Raw genomic sequence first — 20,474 nt, 5'->3', positions numbered from 1 at the left:
TAGATTAAAACTACTTAAATTGAAAGTGTCATATCATCATGTAATGTAAAATATGTATATATATTTCAAATTGCATTGCAGATGATGTCATTAAATTCAGATGTGATGCCGCAGTATCGTCAAGAAGCGCCAAAAACTCCACCGCACATTTTACTTCATTACTGTGCATTCAAAGCGATTTGGGACTGGATAATCCTTTGTCTGACATTCTATACAGCAATTATGGTGCCGTATAATGTGGCCTTCAAGAACAAAACCAGTGAAGATGTTTCGTTGCTTGTAGTTGACAGCATAGTTGACGTTATATTCTTCATTGACATTGTGCTCAACTTCCATACGACTTTCGTCGGCGCCGGTGGCGAAGTCGTTTCCGATCCTAAAGTAATTATACTTATTTCTTTGGTTTCATGATCGCACAATATAAAAAAATTATAAAGGTAGTAATTATACTATTTTCATATTTTCTCAAATATTTTCTTCTGCAAGACTTAAACATCCACCTCTATTATTACTATTTCAAGGTTTTGAAATCTTGTTTACTCATATCCATTGAAGAATACTTCGGTAAGGAAAAAAAAAAAAAAAAAAATTATAAGATGTCAGTTACATAAAATAATAGTATAAAATATTATTAAACAAAAATGAGTATTTTGTCCTTTTTAAAAGATATATTTTAAATAATATAAATCTGAAATGTATAACAGATATTATTTGACTTTGTTGGTAATATTTTATCTTAGAATTGAAACCTGCGTTATCAAGAAACAGATGGGCACTCATAAATTAAAATAAATAAAAAGTCAAAAAGAATTATAATTTATTCATTTACTTTTTGCACAAAAAATTTTTTTTACAAAAATTAAAATTGTAAATTAACTTTGAACACTTAAGGTTTCAAATTCCCGATGAAAAAATTTTTTGTCCAATCATAAATCATCTATAATGATATATGTATATAATTGGATCCAAAAATTAGATTATATATAATAATGTTTAATTATATATTATTTCTAATTGATTATTTGGTTACTTTTATGGATTTAGTACTTGATATGGTTATCCGCAATTCTCTATAACCAATTAAAATACAAAAAAAAAATGTTTCATATAATTTTATGGCTATAACACCATCGGTCACCCATCCCCTTCCCCTTATTAATCATGCTTAATGCTGCTTATTTTTGGTGATATCCGTGCGCCTTGAAGTTCCCATCTGCTGTACTGTTCTCTTATGTGACAATGATTATATGAAGTACATAACGTATTAAAACAGTTTATCATGGATATAATATAAAAATTAATTTTATAATATATTTTGATAGTCTTAATTTATTTATTCTACCGAATCTCATTATTAGATCACATTTATTTAAATAATACTGTAAATAGAAAGTAGCAGAGCAGATCAAAACATCCCTTAGGAAACGTAACGAATTTTTTATTTCAGAATTATTTAAACGTAATAGTAAACATCATTTTGCACTTTTTGTGATTACCAAAAAAAAATTTTTTTTTTCAAAGAAAAAACTTTAATAATATCTGACTATGCAAGTCTAATTAGATCTAATTATATATAGACTTACATTTTATCAGATCTAATCATATATAGACTCATATATGATTATATATTGGGTCTTAACAACCAGGTATGATCATATCTAATTACACACGGAAAAAAGAAAACTCGAAAAATTACAGTATAAAATGTAAAATCGGTCCCGTCGTAATCAAAACTAAAAAAATTACAGTTTGAAATAACATTTTTCTAAATTCAATTTTTCAATTTAATATTCAGAGCTTTCAATGTAAATATTACATTCTACAATGTAATTCTTATAAAGTCTGTGATAATTACATTTGAAACTGTAATTTTTCCAGTTTTCATCACGAAGCGCCGCGTTGCATTATACACTGTAACTTTTTGAGTTTCCTTTTTTCCGTGCATATAGACTCATTTATAATCCGATCTGATCATATATAGACTTATATATAATTTTATATGAGTTTGTAACAGCCAGGTATGATCAGATCCAATTATGTATAGACATGTATATAATTATATGTAATTTCATATATAATTATATATATGATCATATATAATCATATTTAATTAGACAAAAACTTTTTTCATCGTGTTACCAAAGTTCAAACTGTAAAAGTTGATTTTTCAAAGCCCATCTGATGAGGCGTCACTTTAATGATTTACGGAACAATTAAGAAACAACTAGGATAACTTTTAAGTGCTCACTATATATTTTTAAAGTAAACATTTTAGTTTCTTCATAATTTCATTAGTTTAGTTCATATTTAAGCGATTGAGGCGTGAACTTTTGAATTTTCGAAACTTTCCAACTACATCCAACAATGAACAACTATTAACTATCAATAATAAGTATAATATTTAATATTTACAGGTAATAAGAATGAATTATTTGAAGTCATGGTTCATAATAGATCTACTAAGTTGTCTGCCCTACGACGTCTTCAATGCCTTTGATCACGACGAAGACGGAATAGGAAGTCTTTTTTCGGCTCTGAAAGTCGTGCGATTGCTGCGATTGGGACGAGTCGTGCGTAAACTGGATCGTTACTTAGAGTACGGAGCAGCTATGCTGATTTTATTGCTGTGCTTCTACATGTTGGTTGCACACTGGCTTGCCTGTATCTGGTATGTCATATTAAGGTGATTCTTCAGCGGGTATTTCAAGTCACGAGCGCATTATAATTATTATTCTAGAATAAATACATTTTTTTCTTATTGTTATTTCAAAAAAAAATTATTCTTATGATTACATTATTACTGTTTATATACTTTTTAATATTATAAATGTGCCGTGAAATTTGATAGAGCTAGCTTTATAGTTACTAGATAAAATGAAGAATGCTTTTAACAAAATGTCACAAATAATATATCATTCTGATCACGATTATTGTGTGCATCATATTGCTTTCAAGGTATTCGATAGGAAGGTCAGATGCGGATGGAGGCGTTCAATACTCGTGGCTGTGGAAACTCGCGAACGTGACACAATCACCTTACAGTTATCTATGGACTAACGCGAGTACAGTCCCAGAATTGGTTGCTGGACCCTCAAGACGCACTATGTACGTCACGGCGCTTTATTTTACCATGACTTGTATGACTTCGGTTGGCTTTGGTAACGTTGCAGCTGAAACGGACAACGAAAAAATTTTCACCATTTGCATGATGATCATTGCCGGTAAAATTTTACTTTACTACGTTAATCTTACATATTTTGTAATCTTGTACAGCTAAGTATAGCTTAGCTGTATTGTTATGAGTTGTTTTTATTGTATTACGATTATGAATTATGAATTTAAATTTATTGCTCATTGATATTCATTCGCATTAAACTAATACCTTAACTCGACGGTTGTAGCTCTTCTATATGCTACCATCTTTGGACATGTTACGACAATAATCCAGCAGATGACCTCGGCAACTGCCAAGTACCACGACATGCTCAACAACGTTAGAGAATTCATGAAGCTACACGAGGTACCGAAAGCTCTTAGTGAACGAGTTATGGATTACGTTGTAAGCACATGGGCTATGACTAAAGGACTGGATACTGATAAAGTACTTAATTATTGTCCAAAAGACATGAAAGCCGATATTTGTGTTCATTTAAATCGTAAAGTCTTCAATGAACATCCAGCTTTTAGGTAATTATTTTTATATTAATATTCATTTTACATGCACGGAAAAAGGTAAACTGTTAAAATTCACTTGTATTGTGGTTAATTTTTATAATTTCAAACAGTACAGCGGACATCGGGGTGACAAAAATATTAATATTACAGAACTTAATGTAGAAAGTATAAAAGTCTCAATTTATAATTTAATATCGAAAATAAGTGATTAGTAGCTGTCACTATAGTAAAGAACGATTGTCTCATCTCAAAAAATTACAGTTTCAAACTGTAAAAATTGCCGTTTTAATATATAGTCCATACTATGAGGAGAAGAAGAACTCAAATGAGGAGAAGGAAATCTCACCCTAGGAAAATTTAACATTTGAAACAGTAAAAATTCTACACGGAAAGAACAAGATGACACTGGATATTATTCTAGATTATACTGAGAGAAAAAAATTTTTAGATAGTAGCTAGTATAATCTAGATTACAATGAGTATAATCCAGATTAAAATGAGTATAATAGATTTTTCTAGCTACTATCTGAAATTTTTTTCACCACAGATATCACTAAGTATAATCTGGGATGATATCCAGTATCTTGTTCTTTCCGTGTACTTTTAAAATTTATTTTTTACTAATCCAAGCACATCAATAATTATAGTTTCATTTTTAGCGTTGCTTGTATTAGAAATTTAATAACTATATTTTATATTTTTTACATATCATATGATCATTTTTTAGGTACGAAATGATAAATATCAAAGTCAAAATTCTTAATTATTATACTTTAACATTTTCGACATTTATCTAGCGATAATTACTGTTTGAAATAGTATTTTCTTCCATGTAAAAAATAAATTGTAGCATTAAAATGATAATTATTGTAAAGTAATTAGTAAAATCACGATTTTACTGTTTGAAATGGTAATTTTTAGCAGTTGATTATTACTTATTATAAATCGACTATAATTTATTACAGTTTACTTTTTTCTGTATATCTTCTTACTTAAAACCAATACTATAATTGATAAAATAATAATAATAATAAGTCTATATAAAATATTATATTTGCAAATGACAATTAGTAAAATAATAATTAACTCTCAGGCAATCGCCCAGTGACTACTCACTAACAATTATTTTCAATTAATATTAAACTGTAATTAATAATAGACTTGCTATAATTGGTATACTTAAAATAGAACCGTTCGAAAATGATTTGTTTGGAGAGTAATAGAGACTATAATTGGTATTGTGATACAGGTTATTGTTTATCATGAGAAACAATGAGATCTTTTGTGTTGCAGATTGGCCTCAGATGGTTGTTTGCGTGCCCTAGCGATGCATTTTACAATGTCGCACAGTGCTCCGGGAGATTTACTGTATCATACTGGTGAATCCATAGACTCGCTGTGCTTTATTGTTACCGGTAGCCTCGAGGTCATCCAGGATGACGAGGTCGTCGCGATACTCGGGAAAGGCGATGTATTTGGCGACAGTTTTTGGAAAGACTCCGCTGTTGGACAAAGTGCTGCTAATGTACGCGCACTTACCTACTGCGATCTCCATACCATAAAGCGTGACAGATTGTTGGAAGTTCTGGATTTTTACCAAGCGTTCGCCAACTCGTTTGCTAGAAATCTCGTACTGACTTACAACCTACGTCACCGGGTAAGTTATCTATTTCCTAGTTAATAGAATAAAATAACAAATTTTATAATTAACATCAGAGATAGTTTCTTTATTTAATTTAGTTATACTAAATATTTATACATCTATCATAGCACAGAAGTTTTTTTTTTTTTTTTTTTTAATTTACACAGACACAACAATTCATATATTATATTTTCGAGGACGTATAGAATCGGTAGGTTAATATTTCTGTCTTTCGTTTTAGCTTTTTTTTTTTATATATATTTAGATTTATTATAATTATATTTTTTGTTTTGTACGATTTATCGATAGTCAAAGATAAAAAGGAGGTAAACAGATGGCGAAAATAGCAAGAGTAGTTTTCCCTCAAGATGACCGTGCTCTTTCAACCCTTCAAATTCAGTAGAAGTAAATAAATGAAATACTATCTGAGAAAATAATTTATGGTTTTACTTATCCAGGTTATAAAATTCTCTTTTTTTCTTTTTCTCTTTCTTGATTTTTCATTATTATAAGTTTTTTTTTTCGTTCATCTCTCGATAATGTATTCCCTTGAGTCTTTACAATCTCTCCAAGTTAGTTTTTTTTAATAAGATAAAAAAATTATCCCAAGTTTATTAAATTTCTGGTATAGTACTTCATCCGGGTCTCTCAAGTGCTCGTAAGAGTCGTAATGAAAAACAGTGAATTCGTTATTTTCATTTTTCATATCGATATAATGTGTAACTTATACTTAAATGTGTATAGTTTAAACTGAAATAAAATTTAATAACATCTCATAATATCCGAAAGTAAAGCGAAGCAGTATGTTCGATGTGTTAATCAGACATTGAGCCACGTGAAAAAAGTTTATTAAATGACACCGACGATGAAAAAATGGTTCACTCTTTTTTATTCCTCAAACCCTCGCTGTGCATTTTACGACCAGCTAACTCGAGCATAACTTGTGAGGCTGGATCCTGATCCAAGACGGATCTAGTATCCCGAGTTGCTACCTCAGCTTCTGGCACAGCTCCAACACCCCAGACCTCTAAATGTTTTATTGTAAAGTTTTCTTTACCACTGAGTTGTATATAATTCTGAAATGTCGTGCATGATATACTTGATTTCCCTGTTCCGTAATCACATTCAAGCCAGAGGCCAGGATAATTGAGCTGACCACCAATCAACAAACCATTTGGCATTGTCTGCTGGTGAAGATTTAAATACTGATAATGATTGTTGTAATCGGTTGCCGGGAACGTTAGTATATCTGGTTCAAGTTTGAATAAAAAACAGGACGAGTTCCCGACAAAATTCGGACTGAGCGACCAGTTATCTGATGAAAACGCTCCAAACACATGATCGTCAGTGTCTTGTATAATAATTATCGTTGCACCTTGCATTGATATCCGTCCTAGCATCGTTGAAAAGGATTCGCCGTGTACCTGACTAGAAAACAAAAATCGCCATTCTTTCCGGAGTTCATGAGGCAGACTGACGTTCAAAAATAATACATCACCCAGGCCGAGGATACTTGGAAAATGCGGTATATTTTCTAACCCCTTACAAATTGGCAAAAGATTTAGGTCGTTAATACGTCCACTTGTATTTTTATCGCCCTTTTTTTGTGATACCAAAAAAAGACACTGAAATACGTGGGACTGGATCTCTTTGAAGGTTGCACATACACTAAACCACGATTCAATAGTATCTGCTGTTAGATTATCACCGTGTTTAATTAAATCCTCGCAAAGGCTCTTTGAGCGTACAGCAATCCTTCGTGTGTTAACAGTACATCCAATACTACTCCAACTTAAATAATGATTATTACCACAGTTTTTTTGTAGTCTCAGGTACGAATTGATAGTTGCTTGCACGTACTGGAGAAATGTTGCTGTTGGTATTTCGTATTTCTGTTCATCCTCTATAAACCCCTCGAATAGTAATTTGGTACGTTCCTCCGGACTCCCACGTATCGCAAACACGTACAGACGACCAAAGTTTTCGCCGTTTATTGCAGACACTTTTTTACCGGGATCATGGCATAGAAAACGCACGACAAACTGTAGAAGAATATCATCTAGGTGGATAGACCAGTGTTTAAAAATATCCTCTCGTTTTATTGAACCTGAACTCCGAGACATGGACTTGAAAAGATTTTCCACTAGAGTCAACTCCTCGGACGACAATAAATTTGCCGAGGATGCTGAGCGACTTGATCCATGACCCATCTAAAAAATACACAATCAAATAAATATATTTATTCAGACAAAAAAAAAAAAAAAATCGGTAACAATGATTCAAAACTTTATATTTTATTCATACAGCGACTGAAGAATATTTTTGTTTATTTTATCTAAATTCTTTATACTACCTGAGAGTATTGAACCCTGATAAAACAAAAGGATTCAAAAGAATTAGAAATAACTTGATTTTTAATCATTTTTAATGATATCTAATCCTTCCAATTCTTTCTCTTATCGGCGTTTAACACGGAGAAATTCTTTTTAATTCTCTTTTTTGATCAGAGAAATTAATTTAACACTTAATCCCAAATAAAACTCTTATCAGTTATATTATTATTGTTATAATATTTAAATAATAAATTGCAATAAAAATAATATAAATTTCTAAAATATTATTTTTTGTAACCACTGTATCGAAAATCATCCAAGATTATTAAGATTATATGAAGTTTAAAAATAAATACCTTTTCTAGTGGAAGTCAATACGTCATCCAACCTGATCGCAACGTACAATGTACAATATACATATATCAAAATTTATTATCTCCATCAAGAGAACCCCCAAACAACTTGATATGTCATGTCTTTAATCACGTATTTTCTTCTTCACGTGTCATTCATATTCGATGGACTTTTAATTGATTCCGTTTTAAAATCACATTGGAATACCTATTAATTGAACAAATAATCAACAATAAATAAATAATTAAGATTAATAACAATAATAAAATATCTATACATGTATATAATATATTTTGAGGTTAAATAACTTGACTAACCAAGCGGTAGCTCCACTCTGTGCTTATCACGAGCAACTACAAAGCTGCTATTATCGACTCGTATAAAACTTGCGCAAGCGCAACTTTTTTTTTTTTTTTTTTTTTTTTTTTCATTTTTTCAGTATCAGAGTATTAAAAGAAAGAAAGAAAAAAAAGTTGAGCTGATCTCGCAATATATATTGTCACCATTATCTCAACTAACTTGTTTTTCTTTTTCTTGCTCTTTTTAATACGACTGCAGTCTCCTTCTTTTATCTAATTAGATTTTTTTATAATCATTAAAAAATTATAGCGTAATGTTGTTAAAATAAGAAATGAAACGTAATTGGTTCATAAAACTTTTTTCTTATTATAAAATTTCTTGGAAATAATAAACTTGTTGAAAGGCAAAAATATTGCAAATTAAATAAAAACTTAAAAATTTATACGCTGAACTCAGTTGCAAGTAAATTATTGTTATTAATTTTAAATTTTATAATAAAAATAAATATTCTTTTTTTTTTTTATGAGGCTGAAGTTAGCAGACACTTGACAATTTTTTGATTTTTCTTGAAAAATGAATTAGACATAGAAAATTATTTACAAAAATGTCATTTATAATTTTTCAAATCTTCTAAAGATGAAATTTTTAAATAAAATTTTCTTGCTACTATTTGTTTGTTAAAAAAATTCTAAAAATTATCAGATATTTCTCATTTTCAGTGTCATTTTTTTTTTTTTTTTTCATAACTTTATTGAGCGCGCACTAGGTTTCTACTCACAGAAAACAAAATTCTTGCACCAAGAAAATTTTTAAGAAAATCAAAGTGATTTTGGAGCAAGAAGAAATTTTCTTGGCTCAAGAAACTTTGACTTCATTCAAGAAATTTTCTGTCTTCCATAATATTTTCTTCAACCCAGAAAATTTACACTCCAGTCAAGAATTTTTGTTTTTATTGAAACTTTATTTTATCTTTTAATTTTTAATTTCACGTTTTTTCTAAAGAATTGATTGTAATCTTTGATGAAATTAATTTATTTTTCTTGTAGGATTTCTTTGAAATGAAAAGTTTATTTCACTCCGTAAAAAATGTTTTAATAAAAAATTAATTAATAAGTCGAAAATAATTTTTTTCTTAACAAATTTAATTTATTGAAATTGATAAAAATAAAAGTGTATAATTATTTTTATAGTCAGTGTCTGTTTTTACTATAAATAAATGATTCGACAGTAGACAATTTGACGAGTCAATAACGTTTATTGATCACTCTACGTAATATTAATTTTATTGGAATTCAAATGTTTTTAAAATGTTTGCTAAATTACAGCAATTGTCGAAAGTTAGAATTACTTTCGCTCTCTGATCAATAATTAAAAACACTTCGAAATCATGATTAAAAATTTATAAGAAGAAAATTTGAATTTGTTATGAATTCTAAATGCAATTAAAAGTTTACTTTACAAAGTTTGTTAGTATTTATTGTTACACAAATGTAAATACTAATTGAAGTTATAAATTTGAAATTTGTATAAATAACTTTTTATAAGAGTTAATAAAAAATAAATATTTTAAGTTATTTTAGCGGGTGTTTATGAACAGAGTGCAGAAGTACTGAGTAGTTGATTAATTATCAACTAAAATTAAATACTTTAAAGGAAAATATCGAATAACCGTTAATTAACTGTCAAATTAGTAATTTTAATAAACAAATTGGTTTTCAGCTCATATTTCGAAAAGTCGCAGATGTACGTCGTGAAAAAGAGCTTGCAGAGAGGAGGAAAAATGAGCCTCAATTGGATCAGACACAGGATCACCTCGTGCGAAAAATATTCTCAAGGTAAGCATCAATTATTACTTTCCAAACAATACCATTCATTATTATAAAACTATTAATAATAAGAAAATTTTAAGTACGGCATTACAAATATTTTATGTTTGATATTTTATCTGATAAATTACTCGATTTAATGAAACTATGATGCATTTATTTTCATGTTTAAAGGAAGCTTAACTAAAATGAAAAAAATTTTCAGTACTTATAATATACTTAGTACTATATTACATCAAATAAAGTACAATAATGAAAAATAAAGTACAATAATAAAAAATAAGAACACGCGTGAGTAAACGGATTTGCGACGCATGATGTTGATATCGAAATTCAGCTGCGGTAATGTATATTTAATTAATTTGATTTATTTGTTTATTGATTTTAAAAGCAAGTTACTTATATATGAAAATGAAACATGCAGTCGTTAATATACTCAAAAGTAATTGAAATTATTTATTAATACAGCGTTCGCTAATCCGTAATGTACCTTAATTATTAATTAAAATTAATATTAATATAAGTACTCGTACGGATAAACTATGTTAATTAGGACTTAATAATAGCGTAAACATTATGAAATTATATGAAATAATAATATACGAGGATAACAATAATATGTAATGGTGATAACACGAAGTGTTGATCTCGTGGCTGAATACTGTGCCCAAAAAGGTTCAAGCCCGATGAAGTATCTCATCATGGTACACCGAGAACTACACCAGCTCGTAAGCCTCAGGACTCCGACGAGGAGCTGACAGTCAACGTCCTGCCACCGTGGCCCAGTTTTAGGCAATTTCATTTATTACGTATTTATTTAATACTTACATTTTCTTTATGCCATTTTTTCTTGCTATGTATTTATTATTATTATTATTATTATTATTATTTTTTTTTTTTTTTATTTTTTTTATTTTTATTATTGTTATTATTATAATTATTATATTGGAGTATATATTATTTATTCCTATATTAACTGTCATTATTATTATTATTTTTATTATTATTATTATTATTATTATAAAAAATTAGTACTCTAATATGTAAGCTCGAAAAATTTATGTTTAATTTCAATAATTTGAGTGATGATAAGAAGCTAGCTAAACTTACAAGACTTTTAAATGGTAGACAAAATATTTTTAAATAAAATCTATCATTTAATTCAATTAAACAGCAATTATTATCTTAATTTATTACATACTTTTTGTTTTTAAAAAATTCAGTACAATATTTCCATTCAAATAAACAAGTTGAAATTGTAACTTGTTTAAATAGTTATTTAATTATTTTATTTTATATTTATATTCCTCGAGCAAATATCACAATAGTTTTACCTGTTAATTAATTAAATTGAAAAAAAAAAACTTTCTGAATAAAGATTTGTTGACAAAAAAAAATATATTTTCATAAGAAATAATATTAAAACAGTGAATGTGTGTCATGCATATTTGATAATAAAAATAATGACTCGAGTTTCGTATTTGAGTACCAATTAAATAAATTACATTAAATTATCTTTCTTTCTATTATAATCGCTTAACGTATCTTTTATTGTGTCGACTATGTCTATTTTTTTTTTTTTATTGTTTATATTTATCTTATTTTGAATGACTATTAATATTGAATTATTATTATTATAAAAATTCAACTCTTATTGTTATTAGCAATATCATTTTTTACTTTTATTAATTCTATTCTATTTTAATATTCATTGTTATATATTATCTTTTATTACAAAAATAATTATTATTATAACTATTATTCACCTATTTAGCCCAAATCTATATTAAAAATATGATTATTATTATTATCATCATCATATATTAGTAAAACTGCGTAATTATTCATGTATACGGGCGAGAGAAACTTTTGGTACTCATTTTCATTGTAATTTTTTATTATTATTATTATTATTATTATTATTATTATTATTATTATTATTATTATTATTATTATTATTACCATAATTTTTTTGTATATTTAAAAAACTACTAAAAAATCTATAATATCTGCGACGCTTTTTATTTAAATCACATTCCTCAAGACATTTCGGACTGGCTCAATTTAATCAAACAGCTATTAATTAATTAATTAATTAACTAATTAATTTACATAATTAAATCTATAAATCAGTAAACTAAATAATAAACACTCCGAAATGTTTTAAGCGTCCGAGGGCAATATAAATATTTATACGAATGCTAGAGTGCTGTAAATTATACGCCTTTAGAGGATTATGCGCATTTATATTTTTTTATTATATATTTTATATTTATATCAAATTATTGTTATTACTATTACTATTATAACATACATATATCTATCTAATATTTCTTCTATACTTTTATAGAGGCGCCATGACGGCGCAAACGGACGCGGCATCATTCGCAAAAGGCTTTGTCGCGGTAACAATACGCCAGTCGACTTTACTTTACTTTTTACTTTTTTTTTCCACTACGCTAAATACTTTTTGCTCTATTAATAAGACCATTTCATCTTTACTTGTAAATATTACAGTCAAGTATTACAATGTAAAATTTTATACAGTTTTTGGAGCAGCATAGAGCTTTGGCATGGCAAATATTCAGTTTTGAGCGTCAATAAATTCGAGTTTTTAATAATATATCAATTTCAAATCAATTTATCAGTAACTAGCAGTCTACTCCGGCTTTGCACGGGTATTTAACAAAAATTTCTAAATTAATTATAATATAATATAGCCTATGTCCCCCGGAGATAGTGTAGCTTCCCAACAGTAAAAGAATTTTTCAAATCGGTTCAGTAGTTTCGGAGCCTATTCAATGCAAACGAACAAACAACAAACAAGCAAACAATCAAATCTTCCCTCTTTATAATATTAGTATAGATTAAACCATTGATGTTTCATATATGTTAATTAATTAAATAATTCGTTTTTTTTTTTTTTTTTGTTAATTTGAACAAACGAATCGCTTCCATTAAACAATTCAATTTATGAAAGTTTATGTAATTATTTAATTGATGATTAATGATTATATACGAGTTTTTTATTGTATTTTACTAATTGATAGAAATTAATTAAACTAAAATAAATTATTCAATTAATTAATCATTCATTCCAAATTAAACAATATCCATAACTAATTTATTTGAATTCTTTGTAAAACTTAATCAAAATTTTAAAAAAATTTTTGATAGAAAATCAGAATTATTAATGTTATTAATTTTTTCAATCAATTTGACCATTTCATTCATTAAAATTAATTATAAAAGTAAAATATTTCCTCGTACAGGCAAATTTTCATTGTGCCCAACTTTACAAGCATGTAACTAATACCTCCGTTTCTATGTCACTTTTAACTACTCTTAACATCAAACAACTTAAAAAGTACCCTATTTTTAATCTTCATAATTCCTCAAAAAATCTTCTCTTTTTGCAAAGTCGACTGACGTACGGCAGGCTTATAGATGCCGAGTCTTGTTACGTGACATATAGTTAAAGGTCTGAACGAGTACATTAAGCCAGTACAGAATTGTTATGTTGTACGAACGAATTTTATTCGAGGCACATGTCACACTCTCTTTCTAGTCTGTATCTCTTCTTACTTACTTAACTTGTTCCGTCTATAAAATATATTCTATTCTATCACAATCGTTTTCTTTTCTGTATTTTCCGTCTATCATTTTCTCTTTGACTTTCTCTCGCTCAATTAATCTCCGTCTATTCATTTAATTAATTCTTTTATTGATCGATATTTTCACCAATTTCAAAAAACTACTCTCTTAGAAAATTTATTAAAAATAAAAAAATAAAGAGTAAAATAGAATTTAGTGTCACTATTTTTTATCATATTTATTTTATATAATCTCTTTTATCTTTTTAAAATTCCCATATCCTTTCCTAAATATTTAATTTATTTATCGTAAACCTTGTGCGCTAAAGCTCAGTATTATATATAATGATAAATTACATATTACTTATACTTGAATTATATTATTTATTATGCCAAGTGCATGCGATATTAAACACACTCTAGGATTCAATTATATCTCTGTCACCTGTACTTTAATTTTTTATATACAAATTATAATATTATTAAGTTATTCGAATAACAATAAATTTATTTATATTTACATATGTATAAGCTAAAAATATAAATTTTAAATAATTATTTCTTTGATATTTTTATTCGAATAGCTTTTATTTATTCACAATTGTATATCGTCAACTTAATAATGCTTAATGAACTATAGTATTTGATAGTTTTATTAATATACTTCATTGTTTATACATATTTATTATTATTATTCTCATGTATAAAATGAATTTGTCCCGAACTTGTCTACAACAAAAAAATATCAAGATGTGAGACAATTTATTACTTTTTTGAAACGTTTTGATGAGATAAGATTATTTCTTTAAATTTTTGGGAAAAAATATGAGATTTTTATCAAATTAAAAACATTCATAAATATTTTGACATTTTTGACATTTTGGACATTTTTGGGACAGTGATATTTTTTTACTAACCACAATTAATCTTGAAATCCGAATACTTATTGATTAATTTTTGGGTCAACATTGAAACCACTAATTCATAAATATTGTAAAATTTTTCTTAAGAAAAAAAAAATTTTTTTTTATTTTTTTTTATTATTGCACATTCTAATTTTTCAAATTAATAAAAAATCCTATAGTTTTCCTAAAAATTTACAAATGCACTTTTATCTTTTCAGAACAGTCCAAAAAAGTACAAAATTAGTGTTACGTAACTAGCAACAGTCTCAATTAGAAATTTGTTGTTTAAAAGAATTGTTTCACTACCCGAGTTGTTAAAAATAAATTATTTAATATAATTAATGTTCATTAATCATTAATTTTTTAGACATTTATCGCCATTTTATCACGAATATATCTTTTTACTTTCCTGTAGGCACACCAAAGTAGGTTGCTCGTGACACACCGCTGGAGCTGTTCCCTTTTATAGCCTTTGTAGCTATTTTGTAATAAATTAATGTAAGAACGCAATAATAAGTATAATTAATTAACACCGAAAAGTATTTTTAACTAAAACAAAATGTTTATTTGCTATCCGTACTAAAAATATTTTTCTATATCATAAAAACTTATGGATGAAAATATTTACTGTCGGATGGATAAATATTTGAGGAGTCTACATTTTAAATGAGAAATAAATCTGAAAAATGTAGTATCCAGTTTAAAAACAGTAACAACAATAACAGTAACAAATAATTTTGGACTAATCCGCGTATAGTATCCAGCCTTTTTTTAATACCCCACTATATTTCTAACCCGGTATCGTTCATTTAAGTCGATTGTTCATGTGGATTTAACTTTTATTTATTTTATTTTATTTTTATTTTCTCGACACAGATTCCGAAGAGAGCGACACGCGGCGGATGTCGAGAAGGGTGACAGCAAGGACAGCAAGGACACCGAGAGTTCTCATACCAAAAAACCATCCTCCGGAGAAGAGTCTTCAGCTCCGCGTCCTCGTGCGAGCAAATGGGGTCGTCTTCTTGGTAATATTTCTTCTTATATTTAATCAACGTTGCAAATTTTTAAATTAAAAATATTGGAATTAATAAATCAATTTTTAACTGTCAATGGTCAATATTTTCATATATCAATCTGAAATTTGTTTACATAGCAACACAAAGGTTTCAATTAGTCGTTTTAACTGTTTTTCGGAAATATAATTTTTAATTATTTATTGAATCTCTGCTTCATAAAACTAAAAAAATTACACAATTTTCAAATTTTATTTTTGTTCTTTTTATTTTATATGAAAAAAATAAACCAACGATTTTCCCCCGCTGGAGAATATTACCAAAACATCTCCAACGTGGGCTTGCGATAAAACGAAATTAGAACTTCTATAGGGTAGAAGTACTGGTTTTGGCTACTTGAAATTTCAGTTTATTTGTTGAAAATTAAACTGTTAAAATAATATCTTCATGTAATTTTTGAACTTTTAAATTAATACGAACAAAATTTATAAAAGTTTTTTTTTTGCCAAAAAAAAAGGTACACTGGCCACAAACAGCACTTTTACTCATTCGTGATAAGATTAATAATTCCGATAAATCTTTGATATTTTTATAAACAATTTAAGATTAAAATTTTAATTGAAAATCAAAATTTCTTTTTGTAAAGTCGACATTGAGTTGAAAATAAGTATATTTAATATTCCTTCGATTAATCTCTACCCTGATTAAGAAATCTAATTTGAAATGATTTAAAATGATTTGAAATGATTTACAAGCATCGGATTTGAATACTATATATATATATATATATATATATATATATATATATATATATATATATATATATATATATATATATATATATATATATATATATATATATATATATATATATATATATATATATATATATATATATATATATATATATATATTAAGATGGAGGTAATCATTTCAAATCATCTTTCTGAATCAGGGTAGATAATATTTTATATTAACAAAACTTTCACATAAATCAATTGAAAAGTTTTCGGAAAAAGATGATTGAAAATTCTTTTTTTTTTTTTCGGCCGTCCAATTGTAGAAAAAATTTCCGAACTATTAAACTATGTTTCAGTTGATGGTTAAAATGATTAATTGACTATGATATTTTGTAATACAGATCAAAATTAATTATTTGCAACTCAGCTTTTAATTTAAAAATGTTCAGGATAATTAATGATTAAATTATTAAATTTATTATTAGGAAGTTCGAGTTTGGATTCCGGAAGCGAAGGTGGTGCCGGTACTGACACATTCAAAAGAACATTAAGTGCTCGTGATTCAAGACCAAGTTCTAGTGCTGGAACAAATAAAGTATTTCCAAAATTAGGTAAATTGAGTGGTACGATAGAGGAAGTTGCTGACGCAGAGACAACAAAAGACCCTCCGCAAACAACGACATTGACGGTAGAATCAAAGCAATTGTCACTTCGACGTCTTGAGAGTTACGACGGTGGTCTTATAACATCACAACCTGGGCAAGATCGAGAAATACTGGCAGCGGTACTCGAAGTTAAAGTTGATCTTAAACTTGAGGTACAGCGAGTAAATCAACGGTTAGCCAAGTTAGAAGACTTGTTACAAACTGTAATGAGTCGACTCCCACCTCCTAGTTCTCAAAGTAGTGCTGCTGGTAGTTCCCAAGGTGGAAATGACGCGGGTACGCAAACACCCTCTATTTTGCCAGATAAATCATTGCCACCTTTGGATCCTATTCGTGAATTTGGTGAAAGACTTCAAGTCAAAGAACTCCCCACTCATCATCACCATCACCATCACCACCATCATCAGCAGCAGCAGCAATCATCCGACAGTAGATCCAAGGACTCGTGCACAGAAAGACTGACTGGGGGTTCTGCTGACTACAAATTATCATCAAGAGAAGTAAACAAAGAATTACTGGAGCGTCTCACCCAGGCGTCGACGTCGCGCGATGATTCTTCAGCTCTTGGACCACTAATTCTCCGTAAACGGCGTAGTAAATCCCGCAATAAAGGTGTCGCTCCTCTTGCGCCACTTGCTATGCAACCAATTAGCCCGACCGATGTGTCTGAAACAACGCAGATGCTTGATGCCGACGAGCGCGAATCAGCAAGTGCGGATAAAAGTGAACGTAAAAGACCACCGCCAAGACCTAGAGAATATTTGTGAAAAATTGTTAAACTTATAGCTTGGTGTTTTTATTAATTAATTTTAGTATTATTATTATTATTATTATTATTATTATTATTATTATTATTATTTTTAAGGTGCTCACGTCGTACGGAATTGATTTAAATTCGTGAGATTTGACTGATTGTTATTAAACAAATAAATATTTATTATTAATTATTATTGATATTGTTTTAAATTAAATTAAAAAAAAATAGAAAAGTATTTAATAAAATAGCAACGACATTTACCTATTAAATGCGTCTGCTAATGCCTTCGCTGGAAACTGCTTGCTGCGAGCGTAGTTGCGAGTGATTTTTATTGGAGAATTAATAAGTTTTTAGTTACTAAGTACTGATATTATATTTTTATTAAAACGACAATGTGAAAAGATATTTACATCTATAATTTATTCGGATTTATCGTTATTTAAAAATATAATGGTAGTAATTAATTATATTCATAGGTCGTATTTATTTGTAAGATTGTTTTTAGGAATTTAAGATGAGTATGGATCTGGAATAATTGAGTAATAAATTGTACACATAGTAGAGTAAAAAATACAAGCGCAATAGATAGTATTGGTGATAATTGATTATGAATATAAAAAAAAATATCCGTGAATATGAGTTTAATTTTAGTGATTTTAAAATCGAAGTATTTCCACGAGATTGATAAGAGAACTTGATTCTTACTGTGATGTTCAGAGGGATACCCGTTGTGATGGAAAAAAAAAATATTTTGTTTTAGTTCAAAGTTTATAACAATTGATCGATTTTTTTTTTATCTGACTTTGTTTAAATTGTACAGAAGACAATGATTAGTGTCAATTGGATTACGAGAGACAATGAAAAAAATAACAATATATAGATATATATAAATAAAATTATATCGTCGCATTACTTCGCGTCGTTGCGTTCAATTTAAATTTAAAATATGTTTATTTAACCATTAATCAATAATTTCTTTAATATTTTTTGTTCTTCAATATTGTTATTATAAATAATGGTATTTTTTAATAAAGTAACATGTTTGAAAGTAAGTAGAATTGAACGACGCGAATTGATGGATAAATAACGACGCCAAACAGCAATATTTATATTAGATGTATATAATATGCATAATGTAATTATTATAATAATAAATTTTAAGTAAAAGAAGATAACATTTGTACATAAAAAGTATGAAGTCAGTGTCCGGAAATTCCTACTCCGAGGAATTAAAAAAAATACCAGCCTTCTCTGAGTCGGCAATAACTGGGGGTTTCTTATTCTGTAGACCACACCATGCCTAAGAGCTAGCTGACGTTTGATATCCGAAGGATCCACGAGTTTGAAAAATTAAAGGAGACCATAAGTTTCCTCAACCTCAGAGCGCTGTTTTATAAAAAATATTTGGAACGTCTATGAATATTAAATGACGTGGATTACAAGTACTTGCGAGAAGAAAAAAAACGATAAATATAACTTTAACGCCACTTAGTGAAAAATGTACGCATCATTTTTATTGTCAAAATCTTAATCAAGCTCTAATAAAATTAAAATTGTATATATATGTATAGAGAGTATGAAATAGTTGACTGGCGTAATATGTTGTGTATACGTGTGTGTCTTTTTATAATGCCTAAGAAAAATAAGAGAAGAAAATAAATAAGTAACAATATTAATAAAAATAAATAATATATATATAAATGAATATAACATATTAAATAATTGTCTGAAAATGAAAAAATGCCTACGTAATTCAATCATAGAGTTTGCGTATAGTATATATTTAATAAATGTATAGGTTGCTTTAATATTACTCTCTTAATATTTTTATCATGACAGCACACATACATACACACACGTATACATTGACAATATATATTTAAAAAATACCAAATATTAGGCTATGAAAGAGTGATGTAAATGAGAGAATAAGAGACAAAGATAAATTATTTGATGTTATTGAAATTATCATAAGAACAAATATGGAGATTGTTAATTAGTTGTTAGAAGAATGAAAATTCAATAAAAAAGCTCTGGACTCTATTTGCAGAGCGGAAAATTTTTTCTCAAATGTTACTTTGAATTTTCTTCTTTAAATGCTACTGTTATGAAAATTTTTGAACTTTTTAGTATCAAGAGGCAAGAAGAAACTGATTAATTAATAATTGCAAAGTAGATATTGATATGTACAATTATCGAATGAAGCGTAAGCAAATAGAGTCTAGGTCTATAAGTAGTTAAAAAATGTACGAAAGTTTAAAAGCTGTTGATAAATTTTTTGGAGTTTTCAGTATCGTTGACAAAATGTCACATTAAAAATATGTGTATTTTAATTATAAATACTACAGATTTTTTTATAGACACCGACGATTACTATAAATAATAATAAAAAATAAAAATAAGACCGCCCTTCGTGCAAGCTCGTTCAACTGCCTTCCTTCTCACTCAAATTGCTTTGAAAACAATGTGCAAACTTTAGGATAATATTATTTTTGCATCGCTTAAAACAGTTAATGAAAATAATAAAACGACAAAGTTAAAAAAAAAAAAAAAAATTCATAAATAATTTCATAAATCAATCAATCAATTATTTAATGAATGAATTAATTAATTTAAATAAAGAAAGGAATAAAATATATGAATTTAGTTATTGTGTATGATATTGAAAGAC

General features: G+C 27.8%; 2 protein-coding genes across 7 annotated transcripts in view; one reads left to right on the top strand and one right to left on the bottom strand.

Annotated features, from left to right (window-relative positions):
* Eag (potassium voltage-gated channel protein ether a go-go) overlaps positions 1-20,358 on the top strand; it is a 52,558-nt gene extending 32,200 nt beyond the window's left edge. For 2 of the 5 annotated variants that reach the window (XM_074242706.1, XM_074242720.1), the window contains 9 exons: positions 82-381; positions 2,415-2,683; positions 2,956-3,221; positions 3,402-3,687; positions 4,969-5,332; positions 10,024-10,139; positions 10,806-10,922; positions 15,505-15,653; positions 16,867-20,358. In XM_074242706.1, coding sequence (XP_074098807.1) covers positions 82-381; positions 2,415-2,683; positions 2,956-3,221; positions 3,402-3,687; positions 4,969-5,332; positions 10,024-10,139; positions 10,806-10,922; positions 15,505-15,653; positions 16,867-17,813 — 2,814 coding nt within the window. In that variant the 3' untranslated portion in view covers positions 17,814-20,358. The remainder of the gene's footprint in view (positions 1-81; positions 382-2,414; positions 2,684-2,955; positions 3,222-3,401; positions 3,688-4,968; positions 5,333-10,023; positions 10,140-10,805; positions 10,923-15,504; positions 15,654-16,866) is intronic. The other 3 variants (XM_074242712.1, XM_074242727.1, XM_074242737.1) reach the window with 3 other exon arrangements.
* On the bottom strand, positions 5,560-8,440 carry LOC141532687 (MTOR-associated protein MEAK7). Of its 2 annotated transcripts, none has more exons than XM_074251169.1 (3): positions 8,322-8,440; positions 8,007-8,211; positions 5,560-7,527 (listed from the first exon to the last, which is right to left on the bottom strand). In XM_074251169.1, the coding sequence occupies exon 3, from the start codon at positions 7,525-7,527 to the stop codon at positions 6,196-6,198; it is 1,332 nt and encodes a 443-aa protein (XP_074107270.1). In that variant the 5' UTR covers positions 8,007-8,211; positions 8,322-8,440; the 3' UTR covers positions 5,560-6,195. The 2 variants fall into 2 exon arrangements, with proteins under 2 accessions (XP_074107270.1, XP_074107353.1); XM_074251252.1 differs by lacking the exon at positions 8,322-8,440 and adding an exon at positions 8,282-8,301.
* Positions 20,359-20,474: the final 116 nt, after the last annotated feature.

Source organism: Cotesia typhae, unplaced genomic scaffold (assembly GCF_013202065.1).
Source record: "Cotesia typhae breed Kobodo isofemale line unplaced genomic scaffold, CoteBio_Ctyphae contig_11, whole genome shotgun sequence".
In the NCBI taxonomy this organism is placed as follows: Eukaryota; Metazoa; Arthropoda; class Insecta; order Hymenoptera; family Braconidae; genus Cotesia; species Cotesia typhae.
Note: the sequence above shows the minus strand (reverse complement) of the source record. Positions and strands in the feature narration are given on the sequence as shown.

What these genes read in the sequence shown, in the direction of transcription:
- LOC141532687 (XM_074251169.1), bottom strand. Translation starts at nt 7,527, where the DNA reads ATGGGTCATGGATCAAGTCGCTCAGCATCCTCGGCAAATTTATTGTCG.